This window comes from Astatotilapia calliptera, chromosome 9, assembly GCF_900246225.1.
Source record: "Astatotilapia calliptera chromosome 9, fAstCal1.2, whole genome shotgun sequence".
Classification (NCBI taxonomy): domain Eukaryota; kingdom Metazoa; phylum Chordata; class Actinopteri; order Cichliformes; family Cichlidae; genus Astatotilapia; species Astatotilapia calliptera.
In genome coordinates, this window is record NC_039310.1 from 5,451,714 (window position 1) to 5,473,502 (window position 21,789).

The window sequence follows — 21,789 nt, forward strand, 5'->3', positions numbered from 1 at the left end:
TATTGCCTTCTGCCATGAACCCCAACCAATCACAATAGTTTCAGTCAGGGGCGTCATTTCCAGGGGGGTTAGGGGGCTTATGACCCCCCCCCCCCCCAATAATCATCATCAATCATCAAATCTCAAATATTAATCACTCTCTGACCAAAATTCACTGAACCAGCAGCAAAAGAAGATCAAAACTACGCTTCACGGTTGAACAACATCGTCATGAATTTCCTCTGACTTTGGCTGTTTTGCTTCCACTATGATAAAATCGCACTTCCTGCACAGCTCTCTCTCTCTCTCTCTCTCTCCCAGTGAACTGAGAGAACAGTTTCCCGTCTCAAATCTCTGTTTTCTGCATTATTCGCTTGCTTATTACGCACCAGTCTACTGTTGTGTACAGTGCTGTCGGCCACTGTTTTTGTGGGGGTTTTTGTCATTCAGTGCTTAATTCAACTGAACTGAATTAAAATTATATGAGTTTTGTCATGAATTCAGCTTTTGGTATGTTTATGAACTGACTACTACTAAGCCAACGTCTGTGTCTTACCTCCAGCACATCATAGTTGCAGTCTTGGTGGTACTCAACATCAAATTCATGGATGGTGATAGTTATACTGCTGCCAGCTGATGTGGTGATATACCATATACATTCTCTGTTATCTGGATATCTGTTAGGGTAGCCTGGGCTGCTGAAGGAGCCACTGGGACCAGAGAGATCCCCACCACAACCTGCAGGGACAAAGAAATCACTAAATCATGCATCAAATTAGTATTATTTTGTTTCAGTAATTATTTAGACTAAACAACACTTTTAATAAAGAGATTTTCACAGCACTTTTGTCAGCAGAAGAAAGGAAGGTGAAGAGAAAGCATGAGAAAAGATGCAATAAAGCACGCATTAACTCTTATCAAAACCAGAGATAAAAACCAACAGCCAGCTGACAAGTGTAGTATAAACTTAAAACTGCCTTTATAGTATACCGTCAAAGAAAAAACTACCTCCACTACCTGCAAAAGTCACACCTTCTCTCTATATGTGTGACAATCTGAAGAGACAAAGGAGATGTAGTCCTCAAATTCTTTAATTCTCACTCGCTTTTGCAACTTTGTACTTTTGTGTTACTCACAGCAACAACTCTAACTCATTGTTAGTCCATTTAAAAAACTCGATGCTTTTCCTCGACATTTTGCCGCGACGATTCAAAGAGCCGGAAAGTAAATAAGCGGCAGACAGAAATGAGGCAGGTCGAATCGTCTTGCGTTTCATGCATGCACAGTAAGTGTTTTCGGCTGTTTCAATGTGGACGCACATCTCTGTGAAAACAACTGAAAAAGATAGTGTGGACGCGAAGCGTTTTCAGACGCCGTTTTCAAATCTATCTGGGCTAGTGTGGACGTAGCCTCAGTGTGTGGATGCACCTCGGTATATGAGATGCAGTACTTCTATTATTAGTCAGCGTTTAGTTACAATGGTCAGTTGTGCTGGAGAGTGTGCAGAGTGGTTGATTTACTGGTTGACATTCCTGCTCTCACTTGCGGCCATGATCTCTCGATAGTGAAGGAAAAAATAAAATTGTGAAAACTGATAGATGAAATGAGGATGTCAGAGATCTTCCTTATTGATAAGGTGATAAGTTTGATCGGGAAGGACTCAGTGAAGAGTGAAAACTCCTCCACATGTGGTGGTTTGGCCAACACACCAGAATGCCTTCTTGATGGCTTCAAGGTGAGGTGTGTTGACCTAGGAGGAGACCCCAGAGCAGATCCAGAACACGCTAGAGAGATTAGATCTCTGTGCTAAGTTAGTAGCACGTATTTAAAAATACAAAAATTCAATTTCATTTATTTATATAAATGTTTTAAAAACTATTTTAAATACTATAGTACACAGTATGTTTGTAATGGTTCTCTTGATCTGGTCTATAACAATCAAATATATTTCCCTCTTACCATTTTGGTACCACATCATCTGGAAGCCTGATGTCGAAACAGTTGAATCAGTTCTGAACACAATGTTGAGGGCTGAGCTTGTAGTGCTGCCGGCCGGGGGAGGAGTGTATCCACAGAATGTGCCAATCAGAGGCGCTTCTTGGTTAGGCCCATCATAGAGCTAGGGCAAGGATATACAGAGAAAGCAGAAAGTATGCACTGAAAATGGGCAGGAATGCCATGCTAATTTGGGGCTTGCTACGATTTCTTTGAACTGTTCTTTTTCCAGTGTGGAATGATTGCACAGCATACATAATTAATTATGTTTAAAAATTGTTTGGCCATTCTAGTGTTTAGCGCAGTGGTCTGTGACCACAGTAAAGCATTCCCCTTCCACTTGGCATCGCCGCCTTTCTAGGCCATACCAGAGCCAAACACTTCTCAGTGGCAGAATTCTTAAGTTCTGCCTACTCTATTCACAATATCACTGCAATTCCCCAGTACTTCCTCTTTTCCAAACTCATGCTCCCAGGCCTACATCACTGGCATCGGTGATGACCCCGGATGAATGGGGAGACCAGACAGGTCTTGAAAAGAAGTCTGACATACATCCTTTGCGTTGCAATTCATTCAGTGGTTCAGACAGTTGTGAAAAATTGGGAACAATCTGGTAGTATGAGCCAGCCATGCAAGGAAACCTTTGATCTCCTTTGATGTTAATTGGAAATGACACGATGTGACCAAGGAATCTGAAATATGTTCTGAAAAGGTTGGAGTTTTTCATATTGACAGTCAGCTTGGCCTCCTGGAGCTTTTGGAATAGTGTGGGGATGCCCTCATGGTACTGTTCCCATGATGATGAATAGATGATTATGTCATCCAGATAATAGGTTATTTCCATTAGTTACTGGAAGGTTGCTGGTGCATAGACTGAAGGCTATGACCTTGATTTGATATAATCCTGCAGGAAAGGTTAAAAACAGTCTTATCTCATCTATTCTCCATCTGGCACTGCCAGTATCTATTGTCCATGTCAATAGTGGAGAAGACTCAAGGCAGCCAGGGAGTCTAGCATTTCCTAAATGGTGGTCAAAGGGTGAGCATCTGTCTACATGACCACACACTGCTTTATGTAATTAACACAGAAACAGGGCTTCCTACTTTTGAGATGAGGGTCGCAGGTGATGTCCAAGCAGGTGAGAATAATTCAATGATGTTTCCCGCTGACATTTCCTCCACTAGCTCGTTCATTATTTTGAGTTTTGCTCAGACGACTCAGTGTTCAATGGGCACTTCCCAGGTGACAACGATTTAAGGAGTTAGCAGATAAAGAGGTGTAGAGAGAATTTTCTCCTTAACATCACAGATTTCCTCAGTCACACTGTGACATGTTTTTACATGTGCGAAATAGCATCTGCCATTGAAGTCATTACAGCTCAGATTTCCTTTAGCATCTCTGACAGGTAACATTTAAAAACAGGCAAATTTCGTTTTCTGGTTGTTATCCTGTTGCTCTCCTTAAACTCATGAACCATGCAGCTTAAGTTCTTATAACTTTTTGTGGGTCTGCCAGAAGTTGCATAATGAGGACGTTTTATCATTGAAGGAGGGAAAAACAGATAATGTTAAAGTAGCAGTCATTTAAAGCAAATCATTAACTCACAAAACGTTGAAACTTATTTCAGCAGCCAATTTATAGATGTTTATTTTATTGGGATAGTTGCAAATTTTAGTAACTGTTATCTTTAGTTAATGTCACATAATAAAAAACCAAAGGGGTCAGTTGTATATACAAGTATTTAAATTTTTGTAAACAAATTGGATTGAAAAGATGCACAAAATCAAATTTTGTTTATTTACAAACATGCCTGGTGAGAGTTTCGAGTCATTCTTTCTTTTATTTATTTTCTTTTATAATGTTGAGAGATGTGGATGTGTTACCTTAATGTAATCGAATGTACAAGCAGCAGAGGTGGCCTCTAGCTGGAAGGCTGTAAAGGTGTAGTTGACGGTATTTCCACCGCTGGCTTGGATTGTCCAGCTACACTGGCTGTTGTCCGGATAGTTGTTGGGAAAGTTCAGTGACTCGATCACTCCTCTGTGTTTGCCAGAGATCAAAATACTATTGCATTCTGAAATAAAGAAATATTGAACACAATAAGAAGATCACATATGGTATTCCTACTCCGATAAATGGAAATTATTAAAAAGAATATGTGCAGGATCATCATTATCATTTGTTAGCCATCTTTACAAGAACAAGAAAGTTATGTAATAGCATATATAGCAAACTCAAGTATTTTAGTTATCACTGATGATGACTAATTTTATCTGACCTTGTGGCCTGATGTTTTTATCCAACACTTCTATTATTTAAATTAGTGCTGTCAGTGTTAATCTAAATAAAATGACCTTAAAGCCATAACCGCATTAACGCAGTAAATCTCCGTTAGCGAGTTAGCGTGGATCGCCCTGTGCGCGGGGCTACATGGCACTAACGCGTAAACAAGCTGATGCCGTGTTAATGCGGTTATGGCGTTAACATCATTTTAACGAGATTAACGCTAAAAGCACTAATTTAAATACAATTTTGGCCATCTCTGGTAATATCTCATAAATTATCAGAATTGCTCCAAATCTTCGTAATTATTTAAATTCACAAACATAGATAATGTAAAGAAACAAAATATGTTTTCTTACGAGAAGTGTAGGAGGCAAGGAAGCCTCCTGCGTTGACGCTGCTGTCTGTGCGGAGTTTGACGTAGAGCTCATTGCTGGAAGAGTTGATGGTACTCGGCAGGTCACTGCCACACAGCTTGGCCAGTTGTGGAGCACTGCTGCTGTTGCCATCATGTACCTAACAGATACAGATAACAGAAACAAAATGAAATTTAGAAGTAAAATGAACTAAAGAAAAACAATTTCAATAATTGAAATTTTTGAAAGTGTTATTTTCAACACAGGGAGTAACAACTTGTTTACATATGTGTATGAAAAAAAAGCAAACAAAATCTAACAAAATATGCACTACTTTGTCATAATTACACCAACCTAAAATACTGGCAGCCACCAGTGCTACCCCTCTGCCTCCTAGTAGATACACTCATGGTATCACTTTCCAAATCAATTTCCAGAAAACTTGACCTCTAACCTTTGACCTTGATCTCATTGAGATTCAAACTCATCCAAGATTTTAAGTTGCTACACCTATGGTATCGATTTGAAAATTCTGTTGACTTCCTTCTTGCAGTTATTTTAGATTCTGAAATGTGCTTTAAAACTTCATTACCAGGATAGCTTTCTTCAGACTTGGGAATATCACCAAAATTTGACCCTTCCTGACTTGTCATTATGCTGAAAAACTAATGTATTTATCTCTGGTAAAGTGGGTCACTACAGTGCTCCCTTTGTTGGGCTTCCCCATAAAACTACAAATAGGCTGCAGGTTATCCTGAATTCTGTTTCAAGGTTATTAATGAAAACCAATGACAGAGAGCACATCAGTCCCCTCTTAGCAGAGTTATACTGGCTTCTAGTACTCATTAGAATAAAAACACCAAGAATGAACTAAACCTTGACTCCTTTTTCTCTCCTTTTTTCTCCAATCTTTTTTCATAATCTGATAAAGCCTCTGGGCTGAGTGTTGGCTTTCTCCGAGTCCTTTAGATCCCACTGACACCTCCAAGCAAGTTGTTTTATACCCTAAACTGAAAAAAACCTACTTCAGTCTAGCTTTGTAATGATTTTGTTGTTGTTTTCAAACACCAAGCTGAGTAAGCCTGCTGCGCATCCATGTTTATCTACAGTTATGTACATCCATTAGAAAATGTTTGAATATGCCCCAAAATGAAACGTTCAATTACTTTCATACTTTAGTCTTGCATAACAATGCAACCATATGACTTAGAGGTAGAATACTCACAGCCACATAATCATAATAACAGTTAGCATTAGATTCCAGATGGAAATCAGAGAAAGAGAGCAGGAGTTTGTTGCCCTGGTTGGTCCTAATGTTCCAGTAGCACTCAGTATTTGGGTGGTAGGGTAGCGGGTAGTTAGGAGAGGAGAATGCTCCAGATGCAGTTGTCAACGTCCCTCCACAGCCTTGGAACAAAGGATAAAATAAAACATGTAGATGAGGGGAAAAAAGACAGAAAGCATATTTTTATTTATTTATTTTTTTACATTTTACTGTTACAATCAAACTTGAAATGAAAAAGTACTGTTTTCTACATGCTGTAATTGTTGTACAGTAAAGGGTAAACATTTCTTGTTATTATTAAAGGTATGAAATAAAGTCTTGTGAAACATACCAACTGGTCAGCTGGCTTACGCCTTAGATAAGAAGATGGAAGTATAGCTAGACAATTCCCTCATAAGCTTCAATCAGCAGGTGGACTGTGGAGAGGGTCCTTTCAGTGTTTCAGGTCCTCTTTACAAAAAACTATATAACCTATATATAGTTTGAGACATTGTGGATGTTGGGTAACCCCTTCAGCCAGGGTTACTTGTGTAGTAGCATTCCAACAATGACACACACATATATGTATATATATATATATATATATATATATATATGTATACATATACATACACTCAACAAAAATATAGACGCAACACCTTTGTTACTGCTCCCATTCCCCATGGGATGGACGTAGAGACCTAAAATTCATTCCAGATACACAATATAACCATCCCTCCCAAACAGTGGTCACAAATCAGTCCAAATGTGTGGTAGTGGGCACATCTGCCATATTGAGATAATCCATCCCACCTCACAGGTGTGCCACATCAGGATGCTGATCTGACATCATGAGTAGTGCACAGGTGTACCTCAGACTGCCCACAACAAAAGGCCACCCTGGAATGTGCAGTTTTGTCTCACAGCAAAATGCCACAGATGCCACAAGCAATGAGGGAGCGTGCAATTGGCGTGCTGACAGCAGGAATGTCGCCCGTGCATTGAATGTTCATTTCTCAACCATAAGCCGTCTCCACAGGCGTTTCAGAGAATATGGCAGCACATCCAACCGGCCTCACCACCGCAGACCTCGTGTAACCACACCAGCCCAGGACCTCCACATCCAGCAGGTTCACCTCCAAGATCGTCTGAGACCAGCCACCCAGACAGCTGCTGGAACAATTGGTTTGCACAACCAAACAATTTCTGCACAAACTGTCAGAAACCGTCTCAGGGACGCTCAACTGCATGCCCGTCGTCCTCATTGGGGTCTTGACCTGACTCCAGCTCGTCGCCGTAACAGACTTGTGTGGGCAAATGCTCACATTCGATGGCGTCTGGCACGTTGGAGAGGTGTGCGCTTCACGGATGAATCATGGTTCACATTGTTCAGGGCAGATGGCAGCTGAGAATGTCCCAGTTCTTGCATGGCCAGCATACTCACCGGACATGTCACCCATTGAGCATGTTCGGGATGTGCTTGACCGGCGTATACGACAGCGTGTACCAGTTCCCACGAATATCCAACAACCTCGCACAGCCATTGAAGTGGAGTGGACCAACATTCCACAGGCCACAATTGACAATCTGATAGACTCCATGCGACGATGTGTTGCACTGCATGAGGCAAATGGTGGTCACACCAGATACTGACCGGTTCTGGGTCCCCAGACCCCCAATAGCGCAAAAAACTGCACATTCCAGGGTGGCCTTTTGTTGTGGGCAGTCTGAGGTACACCTGTGCACTACTCATGATGTCAGATCAGCATCCTGATGTGGCACACCTGTGAGGTGGGATGGATTATCTCAATATAGCAGATGTGCCCACTACCACACATTTGGACTGATTTGTGACCACTGTTTGGGAGGGATGGTTATATTGTGTATCTGGAATGAATTTTAGGTCTCTACGTCCATCCCATGGGGAATGGGAGCAAAAACAAAAGTGTTGCGTTTATATTTTTGTTGAGTGTATATATATATATATATATATATATATATATATATATATATATATATATATATATATATATATGTATGTATATATATATATATATATATATATACATATACATATATATATACATATACATGTATATGTATATATATATATATGGTGCAACGATGCACAAAATTCACGGTTCGGTTCGATACTTTGGTGTCACCGTTCGATATTTTTTCGATACAAAAAAAATGTTCATGCCTTTTTAGTTTGTCATTTATTAAAATTATAAATATATATTTTAACTCAAAAGTACAGTTTTTAAATTTAATGTTGCTGAAACAAAAGTAATTAAAAAAATAAATATATCTCAGGGCTCTCAAAATTTCAAAATCCCTGGTAGCCCTTCGGGCAGGGACTCTTCAGTTTTTGGTAGCCCAAAATAAATGTAAGTAGCCCGAATAAAAAGGAGAGCAATTTTTTTGATTGATGTTTTGTTTCCTTTACAATATTATACATTAAAGTGTAATATTGTAAAGGAAACAAAACATTAATCAAAAAATTGTTGAAACAAAAATTACAACATTGTATAAAAATTACAATCATCAACTCAAATACTTGGTTCTAATTGAACAGAAATTTCTATGAACTTGTAAGAACTGTGTAGGACATGGATCAGTCTGTGTCAGATCCTGAATTTGAAATTTCCACTGAAGTCACGGGTAAGAGACAAGTGGAACCAAGATCGAGGCCATTTGCTTTTTGAAGTTTGCAAAGACTGCTAAATTTTGCCAGTGGTAGTTCACTCTTTGCAACATAGTACGCTGTTCTAAACTGATTTTCAGGTTTATTTTTAGTATGTTATTTGCAATTGGTGTTTGTTCTGGGAAAGATATTGCAGACTGAGCAATAATGCGTTTCTTGCATTTCTCATGGGTTCTAATGGGGGCCTTTCTTAAAATGACTGGTCCCAGTAACAAAGGCGCTTGTCGACTCAGAAATCGAGAGAAAACCAACAACACTGTTGTAACTTTATGCAGTGTTGCTCCAACTGCCCGTGTAGCGTGGGTTGTGGTCAACAATAACTTTAGACCAAGCACAGAGGACTGAGACGAGGCTATGGTGGAGGTCCGGACTTTTACTCCATAAGCTCAGAACACATACAATAACACAGTACCACCTACTGGTGGGAGGTAGTAATAGCTGCTGCTTATTACAATATACCACATCCCTCTTTTCCGAGATAAAGATACTACCTCTTAACTCCAATATTTTGTAACATAAATGCACCTTTTAAATCGTAGGAACATTAACAATATTATATTCTTGAGACATTAAGTAGAGCACACCTCAGATTGCTTGTCACTTGAGCAATGCAAATACACATCAGTGTAGTGTTTTGAAACAGATGAACACATGACAGATTAGATAAGACATGTCAAAATGAACATATGAAACATGACATATTTTCTCTCTTTTCCAACAAGACAGTTATCTAGCTTGTACAGAACAACGCAGGTACAGGATAGAGTGACTTTAAGTTTCCCAATCACTTAGTCTCTATACCTGGCAGGGCGTATTATTGCTCGGCCACTGCGTGTGTAACATGTGGGTGTGTTGTCCATACTTGCAGGACTAGAGTTTTGTGGGGTGTCATTTGCTGGTGGCTCCACTGGCTCTTGGGTGTGAACGGACAGTTCATCTGGGTCCATGGGTGTGTCCTTGAACAGACTTGGGTGTATTTTCCTCAGATGTCTCCTGTTCCTCCTGAGCACTTTACCATCTGGTGTTTGCACAGTGTAGGAGCGTGGTTCCTCTCGCCGATGAGTTACAACAGCTGGCTCCCAACCGCGCCTTGTTTGCATGTGCACAGTCTCGCCTGGGGTCAGAACAGGCAATGGTCTTGCGTGCTGATCATAGTGGCGTTTCCGCTTTGATTGCAACCTGCGCACTTTGTCGTGAATGTTCTGTGGGGTTGACTGCCTCAACACAGCACTGGTGCATGGCAGGGTGCTGCGGAGAACCCGTCCCATCAACATTTGTGCAGGTGACACACTAAGTCCTGTGACTGGAGTGTTCCTCAAAGACAACAGCACTAGATGTGGGTCTGTTCCAGTCCGTGCGGCTTTCTTAAGTGCATGTTTGACAGTCTTTATGGCTCGCTCCGCCATGCCATTCGAAGAAGGAAAGCCGGGACTGGAGAAAGTTAGCTTTATCTCCCAGGATGCTGCAAACGATCTCATCTCGTGGCTGGCGAATGGAACATGATCGCTCACTATCTCTTTGGGAATTCCGTGTCTTGCGAAGACTGATTTCATCTTCTGAATCACAGAGTGTGCCGTTTTGTCAGGTAAGTTAAGAATTTCTGGATATTTTGATAAATAATCCACTAACAAAAGATATGGATGATCGTTCAGTTCGAAGATGTCTGCTCCGATTTTCATCCATGGCAGCTCTGGAATCTGGTGTGGAATAAGCGGTTCAGCCTGGTTCTTTGGCTGCATTTGCTGGCATTGTTCACACTTTTCAAGCATGGTCTCTATGTCGCGTGACATGCCAGGCCAGTACAGCACTCTTCTTGCTTTGGCTTTTGTGCGCTGCACGCCTTGGTGGGCAAGGTGCAGCTTCTCCAGGATCACACGCCTGAAGCTTTGGGGTATTACGATCTTGTCCCCGATCATAATAATGTCATCGTGGAAACTGATATCGTGTCTCATAGGCCAGTAGCTGTGGAGTGTTTTGTCTAAACTCTTCCTTCTGGGCGGCCATCCGTTGAAGTGTCTTTCGCGCACGGCTTGTAGTACGCTGTCTGCTGCCACTGCTTTTTTCAGGTCACACAATGTTTTCTCGCTCAATGCTGCTGTGGCCTCCAGAGCATACACAACTCTTTCATCATTTGCGTTTTCACTCACGTTTCCGTCGTCACTGGTAGTTGTGGCACGTGAGAGTGCATCGGCTATGAACATGTCTCTGCCGGGGGTGTATGTGACGGTGAGATCATATCTCTGTAGTTGCAGCAGCATTCCTTGTAGCCTCGCTGGTGCCTGATCATAAACCCTCCAGGGGTTTATGATCAGATTGCACTGTCACTGGTCTTCCATAGACATACTGGTGGAATCGTTTAGCGGCAAACACAATGGCTAGCAACTCTTTTTCTATTTGTGCATACCTTTTTTCTGTGTCTGTGAGTGCTCGTGACGCGTAACACACAGGTTGTCCGTCTTGTAATAGGCATGCGCCCAGCCCATCTTTTGAAGAATCGGCCTGCAGTGTTAGTGGTTTCTTGTGGTCATAAAATCTCAACACTGGCGCTTGTGTGAGCGTCGACTTGAGCGTCTGTAACGCTACTGTGTGATGTGGCTGCCACTGCCACACTGTGTCCTTCTTGAGTAGCTGTCTCAAAGGTGCTGTGAGCGATGCGTCATTTTGGATGTACTGTGCCAAAAACTTCGTCATTCCCAGCAGACGCTGAAGGCTTTGTTTGTCTTCTGGAGTCGGCATGTCGACAATAGCTTTGATCTTTGAAACATCTGCTTTCTGCCCTGCTGCTGTGATGATATGGCCCATGTATTTCACTGTGTCAACTTTGAACTGAATTTTGTCCTTGTTAAACTTCACGTTAGCTGCTCTTGCTTTCTCCATGACCTTCTGCAGGATTTCATCGTGTTCGTGCTCTGATGTAGCTGCAATTATCATATCATCTGCAATGATAAATACACCAGGAATGTTGCCGAAAGTCTCACAATTCTTTTGTTGAAAGACCTCGCTGGCTGATTTGATCCCGAATGGGAGTCGGAGGAAGCGATATCGGCCCCAAGGTGTATTGAAGGTACAGAGCTTTGATGACGGCTCGTCCAGCTTGATCTGCCAGTATCCATCTTTTTCATCCAATATGGTGAAGATGGATTTTCCTGCTAGCTTGCTGCGAACATCCTCGTGTGTGGGAATGGAGTAGTGCTGGCGTTTAACTGCTTGGTTCAGATCACAAGGGTCCAAGCACACCCTTAGTGTTCCGTTCTTCTTCTGTGTGGCGACAAGACTGTTGACCCAATCTGTAGGCTCATTGACAGGCATTATGACATCTCTGTTTTGTAAGTCCTGTAGCGTCTTCTTCAGCGCATCCATTATGGAGAGTGGCACGTTCCTGCATGCGTGAATCACAGGTGTTGCATTTGGGTCAATATGTATGTGGTGAACTCCAGGGAACTCACCTAAGCCTGTGAACACATCAGCGTACATCTCCACAAGTTCTTCCGAGGTAGAAGGTGGTTTAGCTGATTTCGGTACAGAGGATGTCATGGCAAGGGTCTCAACTCGTTGCACCAGATGGAGCTCTTCACAAGCTTGTCCACCTAGGATCGGTTTATCTGCATGGCTTGATACAAGAAAGTCAAACACAGCCTTGTGCTTCCGTGCTTCACACTCAAGAGACACCACACCATCTGCACGTATGCGGGCTCCACCAAAAGCTATGAGTACAGTCTTTGTGGGCTGTAACCGAGGCATATCTGGTAACTCGTCATAAACTGATCTGGGGAGCACATTTGCGTCCGCACCTGTGTCTAGCTTGAAGGTGAGTGGTACGTCTCCGATTGTCACACTTTCATGCCATTTGCCAGTCTTGTGCTTGTCGCTGGATACCATGCCGATGTATAGTGAATCGCCATCAGTTTCAATGTTGTTAATAGTTTTTGTTTTCTTGAAGTGTCTACTCTTCTCTGCGCTAGCTCTGCACACTTTTGAGAAGTGGTTATTTTTCCCACACTTGTGACATGTTGCCCCATAGGCTGGACACTGTCGGAATGCGTGTTTGTTGCCGCATTTGTGACAAACTGTTTGTTTGTCGTTGCTCAGTTTGTTTTTACTGTGTCCTGATTTAATGTATCGTGGCATTTTTCTTAATGCGTCCACTGACGTGTCTTGGGCTGCAGTTATTGACTGCATGGCCTGAATCTGTGACTTGGCCACTTCTGCTGATCTGCATATTTCTATCGTCTTGCGCAGTGTGAGGTCGTTGTCACGAAGCAATCTCTCTTTTAGTCTTGCGTCACTTATGCTGAACACCAATTTATCCCTGATCATGTCGTCCTCATTGATCCCAAATTCACAACTTTTACTTCTCTGACGGAGTTCCGTGACATATCTGTCCACTGTTATATCCGCCGACATTGGGTATGACCAGAACTTGTGGCGTTCAAAAACAACGTTCTTTCGTGGATTACAGTATTCCTTAAACGTTTTCAAAATGTCCGCCATTGTCAGTGCGTCTCCGGTCGGGGTCACTGTGAGCGTGTTGTACACTTCAAGCGCTTCTTCGCCGATAGTGTGGAGAAGAATGGCTATTTTAACCTTTTCATCCTTCTCCAACGCACCCGTAGCAGTCATATACAGTCCGAATCTTTGTTCCCATCTGCGCCAGGTCTCAGATAAATTGCCTGTGAGCAGTAGCGGTGATGGTGGCTTGAATTGCTCCATGCCGTTAGCAATGGCTACTGTTAGCTAATCTACGGCTAGCTTACTCACGTCGCGGTCCCTGTTCACATGGTCTTGCCGACTTCTGACAACACTGTTGTAACTTTATGCAGTGTTGCTCCAACTGCCCGTGTAGCGTGGGTTGTGGTCAACAATAACTTTAGACCAAGCACAGAGGACTGAGACGAGGCTATGGTGGAGGTCCAGACTTTTACTCCATAAGCTCAGAACACATACAATAACACAGTACCACCTACTGGTGGGAGGTAGTAATAGCTGCTGCTTATTACAATATACCACAAACACACCCGGCAGAACATTATGTTATTTACACGGGTGCACATAAGTGGTCCGCATGTGCGCATTCGCTGTCAAAATAAAAGACGCGCACTAGAGCTGGGCGATAGAACGATAACGATATGTATCGCGATATAACTTTTACTCGATAGAGAAATTAAGCTATCGCGATAGACCTCGCCGTTCTTGTCCTCTTAAAAAAAAAAAAAAAAAAAAAAAGGTCAGCCAATCCAAATTAAGTAGCGCAGAGCCGAACCAATCACAGCCGCAGCGTCACGTCGCGTGACTTGTTACGTACAGCACAAGTGCCAAGCCGCACGTGTGTTTGTTTGGGAAGCAGCCAGCGGGTAATGGAGTCAGCGCGTAATGGAGGAAATGAGTGTGCCGACTAGAAAAATCAACCGAGCGTGACCGAAGAGAAAACAGATGATGGTTCCAATGCCGGAGAGATTGTCGAACGGAAGAGCCATAGAAGTTCTGTAGTGTGAAGGTATTTCGGCTATTTCAAGTCTGACAAAAAACAGAGTAGCGTTCACTGTAAATTGTGCCGAAAGCAAGTCTGGAAATACAGTAAACTGGTGCATGCGTCACACTGTGCGCCACGTTATTGTTTCGGTGAAATGAATTTCTACAATACTGTTACTGTTAATTCTACTCTCTGCAGTGTTTAAATGCTTACATATACACACAGTTACTGTCCGTCCACACATACGACTCGGTTCTGCTTCTATGCCCCAGCTTGGTTTACTTTTTCCCACCGAGGCTTCTAGACTTCTGATTGGCCAACATTTCTGCACGGTTAGGAATCTAGCGCCACCTGCTGCTTTGGCATGTTCATAGCAGCGTTTTCTTTCATTTCTCCCTTTATGTGTGGACGGGATTATTTTTAAAACGAAAACGGAAAATCTCCGTTTTCAAAAATACCCGTGTACGTGTGGACGTAGCCTCAGTCTCTGACTGGAAGCGCTAATTTGTCATTCGGCTTTTGTCAGACTAAAGTAACTGAGAATTTCCTTTTAGTTCTCAGTTTATTTAATATTGACAAAAGTTAGTCAGTTTTGTCTGTTCTTCTGTAAAACAAACTAAGATTTATTTTTAGAATTAATATTTTGTTTCTAAGTGGAATTGACAATTTAGTCTGTTTCGTTTGTTCTATTTTGAAACTTAAACGCTTTAGCGGCTGCCTTTTGTGTAGTTTGCAATATTTGCCTTTATCTATCTGAAAAAGTCTCATGTTCCTTAAGTACATCTACCCTGTTGAACTTATTATGGGAAATAAATATTTAAATAAAAACAAGCTGCTGATTATTTCACATTTTACTTGTGAGCAACGGCACATTTAAATCTTACAAATATAGTTATTTGGCTTATATCGTGATAGATATCGTTATCGCCTGAAATGAAAAAAACATATCGTGATATGAAAAAATCTCATATCGCCCAGCTCTAACGCGCACCAGATAAGAAGTTGCAACGCGCGTTTGCGTCCATATAAAAAGCACTGTTTTTGTCCGCTAGAGTGGGATTTTCACGGCACATTCTGCACCACATCTCTGTGCGTTCATCATTTGTTTGAAGCCAGCTCACCTCCTGCAACCACTTTTCCGAGAATACGCGCTTCTTTTGTGGTTCGGACTCCTTCTGACATTTCTTTGGAGGTGGAGGAACACCAAAGTAATTGCTTAAAGGAGCTTCTTCGACATCTTTAAGAGTTCTAAACAAATGTCTGTCCTCCTCCAGAAAATCTTATGTATGCAAACACGCGTTGCAACTTCATATCTTGTGCGCGTTTTTGTTTTTTTTTTGACAGCGAATGCGCACCTGCGGACCACTTATGTGCAGCCCTGGTTATTTAGCTCGTCATATTGCAGCCACAGAAATATTTTGTCCATGAAACCATAAAGCTGCACTTTCTTTTTGTCTTATAGTCTCATTTGTCATAACTTTTCCGTTTTGTGGTAAGCTTTTCTTTGGCTTTCACTTCTTCACCCTGACCTGTCTTATTTGGCTCAGCAGAACTGAAATATATATCCTGCTGCTTTTACACACACACACACATAACAACCTCTCATATGTTTAAGCTTGCTGCGGGAGATTTCACTTGTCATGTTTGCATAGTAAGCTAACGATTGATAAGACGATGTCAGAGGAATTGGTGCGCAAATTATCATCACTCACAGATCAGTGCTGTCGCTCTCTATACACAGTTCCCGCGATTGCAAAGTGAAAGCAAAAAACAAGCGCAAATTCAAACGCGATTTCAATATGTCACATATTGACAGCGGCTCATCGATGCCAATGACATAATTACCCAGCTACATTTCCGAAAGAATGCAAAAGCATTGACATATATTTTTCCTTCCTACAATAGCCCGACGGGCAGGGAAGAGATAGATTTTGGTAGCCCGACTGGAAAAATCGCTAGCCCCGGGATGTCGGGCTAGCGATTTTGCAAGCCCTGTATCTGATTGAGGAATCACTCATCTTTGGAAAAGAGAGTTTATTACAGAGAAATGGCTCTTTCCAAAATAAAAGCTATACTACACGCTTCTTCTGGGCTGTATTCTCAGCAGCATATTGTAGCGGGTCAGGGCTGTTCGGCACCTGGACATTTGCAGGACTTTGTGTGGGGACGACTGACCCCTTAGGTGGGGGCTATGTAGCGGGTCAGGGCTGTTCGGGGTTCTGTTTGTACAGTTATGTTTTGTTTATGTTGCCATAGTGACGGGTGACGCCCTCTCGCTGCAACGGTGTGTCCTTCCGGGGTCAGAGGGCGCCCTGTGTGTTGTTGTTGTTGTTGCTGTGCGGTTGCCGCGCTGAGCAGTTAGCTAGCGGCAGTGTTCTTCTGCAGATGTCAATAAACGGCTGTGCTCCCTGGCTAGCTCACGGGAAGCAAGACCAAACGACACCTACGTCTCCACCTTGCCTGAGCTCGCCGAAATATTAAACATATCAGGTCCCCATAAGGAGAATCATGTGCTAACGGCTGTCTAAATGACTCGGGTAAAGTTTGTAGCATGCATGCTTGTTGTTTTTGTCTGCTTCCACTTGTCTTTGCACTAGGATGATGTCGGCGTAAATGTTCAGTCATATTCGTTGTGTTCCCACTAGTGCTGTCAGCGTTAATCTCGTTGAAATGACGTTAACGCCACAACACGGCAAATCTCCGTTAACGAGCTACCCCTGATCGCCCCGTGCGTGGGGCTAGACGGCCAACACGTTAACAAGCTAACTGCACTAACACACTAGTTCCCACCCATGTAATTGAGCATTGCGTGGCACATCCAACATACTGTTTTACTTTAGTCCATGACGCGCTTACCTTCAGGGTCATACGTCACATGAAGACCAAAATAATTCCAAACGCCAGATCAGGGGTCCGTTCTTCGTACCTCGCTAAGTAAGTTAGCTGGATTTGATTGTTGACGATTTCGCGTGATCTTGGATCGTTCGGTTCTCCGAAGCTCATCCGGGACTTGCTGTCATAGCAACAGATCCGTAAGCGTAAACCTGCTTAAGAGCAGGCTTACTTTATGTAAACAGGATTAGATCGCGGGAACTCAGGTATGTCCGCTTCATTTATACGAAAGCAACAGCGATATTTTTCCACTGTTTTTCCATAAATAAATATCAATGTAACTAAAGATAATGCAGTACTTGATTCTGTTATTGATTCCATACAGATACATACAGGTCATTTCCTAAAAAAGGGGAAATGTACTATTAATCATTCTATTTCATGTATTTGATTATTTCAGATGTAATTCATATTTCAGAGTAGTAATAGTAAATTACTTCATGTAATCAAGATGAGAGACCACGGCTATAAAAGCGAAGGTGGATTTGGGAAGTCTGTCGCAGCCATGTCCTGTCCGTATACGCGAGCCACCCATTGCGGAAGGTGCAAGATTTCAGAATTCAGCGTATATTGCGGGATAGACAGGATCCTTTAGCTCAGCGCGACAGTGTGCTCATAGAGAGATATCGATTTTCCCGTGAGGGTATTATTCACTTAACCAACTTGTTGACCAGGGGGTGCAGGACCACCACCTGTCTTTTTTTTCTCTGCCCTTTTCTTGGTTGCTGTTATGAACAAACAAACAGATTATTTCAGGGTCTCTTTCCAAGAGACTAAAAGCAATATAAGTGATAAATATTACCATTCTGTAGAATATTCTTATATTTCACTTTTACTTGTTCCCATGTTCTAGTGGGTCCTGTTGTGGCTCTAATGTGAAAGAGGATATGATGTAATATAATATAATAAATTTACCCTACCGCCTACTGGTGTTGGCCAGAGGGGCCGATGGCACGATATGGCAGCCTGGCTTCTGTCAGTCTGCCCCAGGGCAGCTGTGGCTACAACCGTAGCTGCTTCCACCAGTGTGTGAATGTGAGAGTGAATGAATAGTGGCATTGTAAAGCGCTTTGGGTGCCTTGAAAAGCGCTATATAAATCCAATCCATTATTATTATTATTATTAAATTACTTACGAGTTTGATTTGTCAGCAACTTTCTGCCAGCCCTCTCTCCTTGCTTTTGCAGCCTTTGCAGTGTTCCCTTGCGTTTTAATTAAACTCTGAAACTCCTGAAATCCCTCAATCAAGAGTTCTTGCTCTGCTGCCGAAAAATACTGAGCACGCTCCTTCGACATTTTTGCCGACCAATCAAAGGGTTGCCGATCAATGTTTCTACTATCGATGCGTCGCCCCTGTTAAGCCACCCAGTGATCTCACATTACTTCATCCAGCTATACTAATCGTCAACAACAGGTGTGTTCGGAGAACCGGAATAGCGAGCTCAAAGTTGGCGCGATGATTTGATCTTGGATGTGTCATTTGATCTTGGATGTAGTAAGCGAGGTACGAAAAAACGGACCCCTGAATGAGGGTGGGGGAGGTTCAATTTGCCATGTTGCAAGGAGAGCTTAACTTCTGTCTCGCTAGCTTGCCCTGCGCTCTTCCTTCTGACGATGCTGTCTGTGTGGAGCGCTCAGTGGATCTGCGCTCGACAGTGCAGCCTAGGCGGAGTAGTCGAACGCAGATTCACTGAGCGCTCCACACAGACAGCATCGTCAGAAGGAAAGTTGATAAAATAAATTACAAATTTTGTATTGTTCGATACATATGTGTACCGAACCGAAAGCACTGTATCGAACGGTTCAATATCGATACGAGTATCGTTGCACCCCTAATAATAGGACCAGTAATACCCGCAATTCTAGAAATGCTCTCACCCAGTAGTTGTAATTATAATTTTTAAATTCACTTAGAAACTTGGCCTTGGCCATTTCTCTACTTCCAGATGGCTGCTAACCTTTGACACGTGTCACTGAAATAATAGGTAACTTACAGATGTTTGTCGCAAAAGTGCAGATGTCCTGGCAAAATGCATGAATTTGGTGGTATTATCATTTTAATTCTATTAGTATTATAGTATATTATGAAAAAATAATTATAGCCCATAATGTCAAAGACTTACTTAAAATTAAACTTGATAAAGAAAAGCTGAAATAGTAAAAACTGGTATCACATATAATTGAACCTCACCAGTTTGTGTTCCGTCCCAGTGAGCCATGAAACCGGGACGAGTGACTGAGGTGTCAGATTTGAATCGAACCCACAAACGGTTGCTGTGTGACATCAGAACTGGAGGCCGCTGATTGGCACAGAACTTACCAATCAAGGGAGATGTCTCAAAGCCCCCGTCCCTAGTTGAGACAGTGGAAGTTCAACATGTCAGTGGTCTGAGTAAAAAGTATTACGGATAAAACTGTACAGCAGTTTTCTTCCAAGTAGGCAGAAATTTTTTTCCTCACCTGATCTCCACAAAATCAAAGCTGCAAGAAGGGTGGAGCCCCTCCAACTCAAAATCAGTGAAGTTCAGCATAATCTGCATATTAACATCCACAATTATCTTGAAGATGCAGTCTCTACTGTTGGGGTAATATTGTGGGTAGTTGGGTGAACTGAAAGACCCAGTAGGGGTGGTGAAAGTCTGGCCACAGTCTGTTGAGACAGAAAAGGGGGGAATAATATTTTTTAAAAATTACAATCCGAATATAATATTATTTTTTGCATGAGAAAAAGCAGCGAAGCATGGAAAAATCCCTAAAATGTCGTTTTCTTGATTAAATTCTAAAACTGATATAGTTAATTACATGTTTTCTCTATAACGATGTTTGTGCAGGCAGACTGCATGACTGGGTGTCTGATTTTATACACTGTGACTGAAAACACCATGTCCATATACAGATGAGAAAAAAGTTATTAGTCCCCCGATGAAATTTATGTCAAGTTTTTGAAGTTCTTGTCAAATTTTTCCCTGTTCTTCTTTAATGCAGCACATCATTTTCATAAATTCTTTCTGTCTGCACACAATAACAGAATTATTTTAGAAAATAAATTACCAGGGTCCAGATTCAAAGTCCACTGAAAAACTGACTTTTATTGAGCCATAGCATAAAGCACTTCTGGGCAATGATGTGGTACAACTCTTTAATGCTTAAAGCTTGTAAAATCACGAGGAGGGGCTGAACTGTCACTTCAAAACATATTTTGCCAAAAAACACAAGAAATCAGTTTAGACTTTACACTTACAGAAGTTATTTCACAAACCCTCACAAAGCAGGAAGTAGATGTACAAAGTTATCACAGCATTTCAAGTGTCAAGAACTGGAGGGGGAAGTATCATCTGTAAACTAAAGAACAAGCTTGGCAGAGATAGACAGCAATCAATTTCAAAGACTCCAGAACACCAATGAATGGTTTGGCCAAGTCAGGAATTGTAGTCTCAAATAAAGAAATGAGTAGAACTCTTCACAGGAATGGACTGCAGGGTTGCAGATGAAGAAAAAGTCCAGTTTTAGAGACACCTTGAAGCCAGACTGAAGTATGCTCAGGAAACCTGGAGAAAGATGCTAGAAGTGTGTTCTTAGATTAGATGACAAACAACTAGCTCTTTGAAGGAAGAAGGGAAAGGCGTGCTTCCCAAAGACCCCCCGTCCCACAGTAAAACACAATGATAGGAGTATTATCAGTGTATCTAGGAATCTCTTCAAGGTGGAAGGAATCGAGAAGAAACAAGGATATGTCCAAACTGAGCCTGCATCATCACTTTATCTTGATACATGACAATGGTCCAGAACATACATTGGTATTCATAACGTACCACCTCCAGAAGACCAAAGTGAATAAAAAAAAAAAACATCTGTGGGATGAACTGAAGACCCAGGTCAATGGCAGAAGCCTATAAAACTGGAGGCCTTGTGAAAAAAACAAAAATGGACTGGGATTGCTCAAGAGATGTGTGTCAAAAGACTTTAGGCACTTATCCAACAAAAAAGGGTACAATTTGCATTAGGAAGCTAATAATTTTGAACCTGGTAGTTTTTGATTGTGGGGGAAAAAAATTTTTTCATTTGTTTGCAAAACTTTTAATATGTCAATAAAAACTAGGATGTCTGGAAAAGCTGTGTTAAAAATTCTATGCTCTGTTTTGGGAAAGATAACCATGTACCTGTGGTGGCATTGATGGAGATATAGCTAGCAGAGAATCCTTCTGTGTTTAAACTTGAGTCAGACACAAATAGCAGGGTCAGCTGGTTGTCAGTACTCGTGATGGATGGAGGCACTGAGCGACCACAGTACCTGCACATACAAAATGCAACATGTAGACAAATTTATACTTGTACCTTGTACCAGCATGTACAAAACAATCCAAACCTTTACAAACCTAATTGCTTTGTAACTTAAATGTAGTTTGCATCATTCTACAAATCAGAATGAGCAGGATAAAAAAAAGTATTTTAAAGTAACAAGCCTCTTTTAAAGCTGTAAAATAAAAATACCAAAACAAAACAGCATTGTTATAGTAGCTGGATAATCAACACATCCATAACAATGCATGGAGTGACAAATCATACAAAGCATCCTTTGAAATTAAAGTTCATAACAAATTATTATTATTCTTCTGGAAGAAGACATCCTCACTTTGATTTTTGTGGCATTGTGTTACTGAAAACATGAGGCCTTTACTGAAAAAGAAAGAAATATATATTCATCAAAAATCTTGTTTTACTTTCCTTTTATACAAAGATTTCCTTGAATTCTCCTCCTTCTCTTCTACAAAGGGTAATTTGTTGAGAACAAAATGATTTAAGGGTCGAATTGTCACAGTCCTGGGTTGGTGACCCAGCGGT

General features: G+C 41.7%; 1 protein-coding gene across 1 annotated transcript in view; it reads right to left on the reverse strand.

Annotated features, from left to right (window-relative positions):
• cubn (cubilin (intrinsic factor-cobalamin receptor)) overlaps positions 1-21,789 on the reverse strand; it is an 81,109-nt gene that overhangs the window by 35,437 nt on the left and 23,883 nt on the right. Inside the window, exons 22-29 of the mRNA XM_026180665.1 lie at positions 21,108-21,238; positions 19,408-19,597; positions 19,139-19,299; positions 5,840-6,021; positions 4,618-4,774; positions 3,859-4,049; positions 1,939-2,098; positions 536-717 (exon numbers count right to left, since the gene is read on the reverse strand). Coding sequence (XP_026036450.1) covers positions 536-717; positions 1,939-2,098; positions 3,859-4,049; positions 4,618-4,774; positions 5,840-6,021; positions 19,139-19,299; positions 19,408-19,597; positions 21,108-21,238 — 1,354 coding nt within the window. The remainder of the gene's footprint in view (positions 1-535; positions 718-1,938; positions 2,099-3,858; positions 4,050-4,617; positions 4,775-5,839; positions 6,022-19,138; positions 19,300-19,407; positions 19,598-21,107; positions 21,239-21,789) is intronic.